Source organism: Psammomys obesus, unplaced genomic scaffold (genome assembly GCF_907164565.1).
Source record: "Psammomys obesus unplaced genomic scaffold, mPsaObe1.curated_primary_1811, whole genome shotgun sequence".
NCBI lineage: Eukaryota > Metazoa > Chordata > Mammalia > Rodentia > Muridae > Psammomys > Psammomys obesus.
Window position 1 is genome coordinate 15,534,692 of NW_026585580.1, and position 6,879 is coordinate 15,541,570.

A 6,879-nucleotide genomic window follows, 5' to 3' on the forward strand; every position below is an offset into this window, starting at 1 on the left:
AGTGTTCAGAAAAGAACTGATCCAACCACCAGGAAAAGAAGCTGTTGTAGTCATCTGTAAGACACCAACGCCTGTACAAGAAAAGCCAATTTCAGGCCGCCTAAAGCGAGCTGTAGAGCAATGACATACAAAGTCTTTCTGCTATAGTTTTGGAAGAAGGTAGCACTCATGCTGGTGAGGGTATTTCTTTCTTTGAACATTTTATGTTTATCATTTTAAGAAATGAGGTGTCTGCATGTGGGGGTTTGTGCATACAAATGCAGGTGCCAGTGGAGAGTGAAGGATGGGACTGGATGCCCCGGAGCTGTGATGTGGGAAGTCTCTCTGCCAGAGCAGCACGTGCTCTCCAGCCCTTGGGGAGGATCCCTCTCAAAAAGAACGGCTGTGTTGAACTGTTTCAAGATGATTCCACTATGTTTCTCTTCCTGTGTTTATCAGTTCATCACTGGAATTACCAAAAGCTAGAAATATATTTTTTAACATTTCAAAGAGCTCCGGAAGCTAATTACCATGGGAATTGTAACTGTCTGATTTCGGCAGCCATTTTGAATTTCTTTAAAACAATACTTTTTATTTATTGATTTATTACAGTTTATTCACTTTGTATCCTGGCTGTAGCCCACTCTCTCATCTCCTCTCAATCCCTCCCTCCCTCCCTCTTCTCCTCCCATGCTCCTCCCCTAGTCCACTGATAGGGGAGGACCTCCTCCCCTTCTATCTGACCCTAGCTTATCAGGTCTCATCAAGGCTGGCTGCATCACCTTCCTCTGTGGCCTGGCTGCACCCCCAAGAGGTGATCAAAGAGCCAGCCACTGAGTTCATGCCAGAGACAATCCCTGATCCCCTTACTAGGGGATCCACTTGGGATTTGAGCAGCCTATGGACTTCATCTGAACAGAGGGTCTCAGTCCTCTCCATGCATGGTCCTTGGTTGGAGTATCAGTCTCTGCAGGTCCCCCTGGGCACAGGTTTTTTGGTTCTGCATGTCTCCTTGTGGAGCTCCAGTCCCCTCCAGGTCTTTCTATCTCCCCCTTCTTCCATAAGCTTCACTGCACTCTGCCCAAAGTTTGGCTATGATTCTCAGCATCTGCTTCAATATTCTGAGCGTAGAGTCTTTCAGAGGTCCTCTACGGAAGGCTCCTGTCCTGCTCCCTATCTTCTCCTACTTCCGATGTCTATACTGTTTGCCCTTCTGAATGAGGATTGAACATCTTCTCTAGGGTCCTCCTTCTTGTTTAGCTTCTTTAGACATACAGATTTTAGTATGTTTATCCTATATTATATGGCTAATATCCACTTATAAATGAATATATACCATATCTGGCTTTCTGCTTCTGGGTTACCTTGCTCAGGATGATCTTTTCTAGTTCCATCCATTTGCCTGAAAATTTCATGATTTCCTTGTTTTTAATTGCTGAATAGTATTCCCTTCTGTAAATGTACCACAATTTCTGTATCCAATTCTCAGTTGAGGGACATTGAGGTTGTTTCCAGATTTTGGCTCTTACAAATAAAGCTGCTATGAACATAGTTGAGCAAATGTCCTTGTTGAATGGTGGAGCATCTTTAGGGTATATGCCCAGGAATGGTATAGCTGGATCTTGAGGTAGCACTATTGCTAATTTTCTGAGAACGCACCGGATTGGTATTTATTTATTATTTATTTATTTTCATTAATTCATTCATTCCTTTGGCTGTGTGTGTGTGTGTGTGTGTGTGTGTGTGTGTGCGCGCGCGCGCATGCATGCATACTGCCAGGCACGTGTGCTAAGGTCAGAGGATAACGTCTAAGAACTGGTTTCCTTCCTCTACCATGTGAATTACAGGGCTAGAACTCAGGTCCTCAGGTTTGGCGGCAGGTGCCTTTGCCTGCTGAGGCATCTTTGCAGGTCCCAAGCTTTCTGTTTTGTTTCATTCTGCATGTATAAGGCTCAAGTTGACCAAATATAGTTTATGGTTCATTCAAATGTTTCTTTCTGAAGTGAATCATGAAGCTCTAGTGCGAATACTCATTTGGAGTACTGAGGCACGCCAGCAACCCAGAGGGCATCTGTGATAAAGTTTCCAACAGCTAGCTCTCCTTCCCCTTCTGCTGAATTAAGAAGGAGGCAGCCAATTCTCATTTCTGCAATGACGTTAGAATTCTGAACAAGGCTTTGACAACCACTCAGGAAGAATAGTTCAGATGAGGGCCGGTCCATCAGATGCATCACTCCCGACCACGTGAACAGCTCCCTCTGTTTAGATGTGCACCCCTCCCCAGGCTGGAGAGCACGCTGCACTTCTCAGTTCTTTATCTGCTTAACTTATGAGATTGCTGCAAAACGAGAGGGGAAAGGGGCAGGGCGAATTCATTTTCTTCTCTCTTGGCTGAAATACCTGGTAATGAACGGCAGCCAATTTACAGAGGCCACGCATTGTTTTCTCTACCAAATCCAATTACTTTTGAGATCTGAAGAATGAGGCAGAAATGCCGGGCAGTGTTTGTCTTGGGAACTGTGATTCCAAATCAAGTCTTCAGAGGACCGAAACAAAAGCCAAGTCCATTATCAGCTGACTTTGCTTTGGTATATATCTTTTAATACTTAGACAAGATGAAGAAATTCTCAGAAGTGTTTAGCTAATTAAATTAGTGACAGCGGAAACTCAGAATGTGCAGTAAAATTGACTTTTCCTTTTGTGAGAGCAAATGACACCCTTAATCTTGGTAAGGTCCTAATTCCATTATTTATTAGTCATTTTGAAGATTTTTTTGCCCCTCAAATTCCATAAACTGTTTTAGCTCAATAATCCAAACATTAATAGTCTAATCGATCAGCTGCACTGTCCAGCCCTCAGCCTCTCAGTCTAGCTCAGTCCTTCAGTCTCTCAGTCCCTCACTGTCTCAGCCCTTCAGTCCCTCAGTCTCTCAGTCTAGCTCAGTCCCTTAGTGTCTCAGTCTCTCAGTCCCTCAGTCTCTTAGTCTCTCAGCCTTGGGAAGAGCACAGAGAGAAGCACTGTAGGACCAGGACCAGCACCGCCCACGTGGAAGCATATACCTCCATGTGCGAGGCTGTGGCCTCTCGCTCAGCTCCACACACAGAAGCAGCACACTCTACTGTAAACGCTAATAACTACCTTTGTAGTAGGCAGAATCCTGGCACCGCAAAGATGCTGCTGCTGTAAATTCCAAGAATATGCCACCTCACATGGGAAAAGGGCGGCTACAGATGTAACTCAGCTAATGGTTCTAAAGTGGGAGCTTATTCAGGGGGGCCCAGGATAACTTCAAGACTCCTGATGAGACAAAGGAGGAGGTTAGAGGGAGCCAGACAACACAAGACAAGCAGAGGTCAGCGTGAAGGCACCCTTAGCAAGGATGCTTCCCGAAGCCAACAAAGGGAGACTCCCTGAAGAGCAGAGGCCTGGCCAGAGCCTGATGTCAGTCAGTGAACCTGACCTCAAGGCTCTGGCCTCACGTCCAGCATGGAGACAACAAATGTGCGTTGTCTTCAGACACTAAGTGTGTAGCAATATTAGGCTGAAGCAGGAGATGAAACAGCCTCCTCTCACCATACAAGGTAATGATCAGTGAAGCAGCTAGAGAGAAGACATTAGTAAGATGCACACACGTACTCACGAACTCACACGGGTACGCGCACACACACTCATACAGGTACGCGCACACACATACTTCTACATAATAGACCTTATATAAAGGCACCATGTATCTGATACATATCACATCCATGTGTACATGTCACAGATGTGGTATCTATGAATGGTATGTAGCACAACCTACCAGAAATGCGGCTGCTGTTAATATTATATTGACTTTATATCACACTTAAAATTTGTTAAGAAGGCAGAAGCCGTTTAGCTCGAAGCCTGAGCATTTCATAGACCCCACCCATGCCATGCTACTTTATCAGGTGTTGTCAGTGACGGCGTTGACTGTTCGTTCTCTGGTTCTTGACTGAAGAACTCTGTAAACCTCTGAGTTTTCTCCCGTCCTCCCCAACCCCACCCGTCTGTTTTTGATGGAGACTCTGACAATGTTGTCGAGACTAGTCTCTGAGGTCCTGAGGCCAGGAGATCCTTCTTCATCTTTTTAGTGGCTGAGAGTATGGGCGTATCACCACGCTCAGCCTCGATGGCCTGATTCACCTAAGCCGTTGTGAGATCTATGTGCAGGTATGTATGTGTGTATGAATGTACCTGTACACACATCTGAATAGTGAGGCCTAGAATGAATTCAAATGTTGACACACAAGAGATTTCAAATTCCTGGGAGGAAAAAGGGCTACTGTGTTAAGAGTGCTACACTAACCACAACGAAGATGGAAGCCACAGTCCCAACTCCCAACATCCAAGTTTTTTAAAAGCTAAAAACATTAAAATTAGAAGAGAGGCTATTGTTAGAATGTTGGAAAAGAGGTTTTACTTCCCTCTGATAAAAATTAACTTTTTTTTTTTAGACAAAAGGCACATAAATAAGGTTACAAAATGACTCCATTATATACACTAGACAAATGAGGAAGATAAAGGAAGTTACTACAAATCATTTTCATGAATTGGCAGTGGATGTGAATGGGCGATCTGCAACAGAAAAACAGTGATGGCTCATGCTAGAAGTAATCGGGGGAACTCGGATTAAAACAATGAGACATCAACTTTCCATCCATCACGCAGGCATGACGATAAAGGCCTAGATAGTATTAATCACTGGCCAGGATACATGAAAAGAGTTCTTGAGACACAGCCAAGCGTAAATGCAGTTTCTAGTGGCTCCATATCATAACTTCTGCCCTTACTGGGGACAGTCAGTGACAGGCACACAAAGGGACATTCACAAAGAGTGCTTGCGGTACTGGTGTTTATAGTAACAGATCATAAACAATCTGTCTACCCACATGCTCGGAGGAAATAAATCAAGACAAACCCACACTACCCAGTATTTCGGTACTGTCCACAGCCACTCAGAAGGTCTTCCAAGTGCTCTTGGATCAACTCTCTCGGGAGGCTGTGGTTGTGGCTCAGTGGGAGCGCTTGCCCAGCAGGTGTGAGGGAGGGGGTGGATTCTTTGTGAGGAAAAAGAAACTGGGGTGGGGTGGGGTGGGGTAGGGGGAAGAAAGAGAGTAGCAAAAGGCCAACGCTTACAGCAGAGCTGATCATTTTGGCAACGGCAACGAACGATTACTTCACTGATTCACTCTAGAAGGCTGTGCTATCTTCCCAGGATATCCATACTCTCCTTCCTAGTTTCTACCCGTGCAGTTTGCTCTTTGATAGTGAGTCCTCAGCTGCGTGTCAGCAAGGTCACGGAAAGCTCACTGGGCGCAGGAGTGCTTTAACTGTATCCTGTGTCTTGGTCTCCTCAGAGGACAGAGACGTCCCTTTTAAATCTCGGGGAAGTGTACGTTGGGAGAAGGATAGCCGGAAGTTAAACACTGGACCTTCAGTTCTAGGGCATCCATCCTGAGACAAACCATTAGAAACAGCTTCCTGGGGGGTATCTGTGGGGACACTGAGTCTCACTGGACGGATGAAATGACTGCAAGATGTTTTCCAGTCTCACTAACACTTAGATCAGTGATTCTCAACCTGTGGGTCATGACCCCTTTGGGGGTCATGTGGCCCTTTCACACACGCCTAACACCATAGGAAAACACAGATATTTACACTATGATTCACAGCAGTAGCAAAAATTACTACTTATGAAGTACTACTAGTTATGAAGTAGCAATGAAATAATTTTATGGTTGGGGGTCACCGGAAAAGCAGGACCTGTATTAAAGGGCGGCAGCATTAGGAAGGCTGAGCTTCAGGATGTGGAAGTGTAATCACAGGCTGGATGCCTACTTCAGCACACACATACGTGTTTACACACTACGGAAGACCAGAGTCACATGCTTCTGCCAAAAAATGTTTACAGGGAGAAGATGAGAAAAGGCCACAGGCCACCCAGCGCAACCGTCCACACAAAGCCGGGGCCCCTCTCCAGTGCCACAGACTCTCACCTTATTTGGGAATGGGAACTTGCTTGGTTCTGCTTTGCTGGGACCTTGAACAGCAGAAAGGGGAGGAAGCCAGGTCATCTCCTAAGGGTGGAATAAAAACAGTATTTTCAGGCAGCGTATTCAACACGGACAGCATGGAGAGGGCACGATACGGCATGAAAATGACAGCAATAGAGAAAGGCTACAGGGGAATTAAAAACACAGACCAGTGGCTTGTTTTTATCAACTGTTTTCTACAGAGACGGAATCCCAACCCTGCCCCCCCCCCCCCCCCCGCCCAGGAGTTAACATCTTTAAAGAGAAGGTTGTCCTGTTTTCACGCCACACAAAGAGAGGCTGGGGCTGCCACACAGAATTCCCAGGACGTCTCCGAAGACGTGCTTAAGACAGATGAAGTCTTAGTGCTCTTTATTGGATGAACTCTGTGAACTAGTAAAGATAAAAGAAATTCCCAGCAAGTTCTAGATATTGCTGCCGCCTTCATAAGAAACGGGGGGAAATGAGAGAGACCAGCGGCATACATGCAGCGAAGAGAGAAAGGACGTCAGCATTAGGAACATAACCTGAGCTCTGTGTACAGTAACCCGTCACATACTCTTTGAAAGACACTGTTCCCTGAGCTATGGGAGAGGGAGGAGGCTGTATTGTTCATGCTCAGTAGTTTCCTTCAGTTTTGACTCCTAGAAGACAACCGCCATCAATAATTTATTACGGGATTAAACTAACTTCTGATGACCAAGGGAACCAAGGCAGTTTGAAAACAGATTCTGAACCCTGCTTTCTAATTGTCCTGCAATTTCAAGTATGAGCAAACATGAACCATGGTTGATTTTTTCCTTCCTTCCTTCCTTCCTTCCTTCCTTCCTTCCTTCCTTCCTTC

At 45.5% G+C, this 6,879-nt stretch overlaps 1 protein-coding gene across 5 annotated transcripts in view; it reads right to left on the bottom strand.

The window, feature by feature from the left end:
- The window catches only part of Aff3 (ALF transcription elongation factor 3), a 434,549-nt gene that overhangs the window by 142,137 nt on the left and 285,533 nt on the right, over positions 1-6,879 (bottom strand). For 4 of the 5 annotated variants that reach the window (XM_055607298.1, XM_055607308.1, XM_055607310.1 and 1 more), the window contains exon 7: positions 6,000-6,080. The exons of the other annotated variant lie outside the window; for it this stretch is intronic. In XM_055607298.1, the coding sequence (XP_055463273.1) occupies positions 6,000-6,080 (81 nt within the window). The remainder of the gene's footprint in view (positions 1-5,999; positions 6,081-6,879) is intronic. 5 annotated transcript variants of the gene reach the window in all.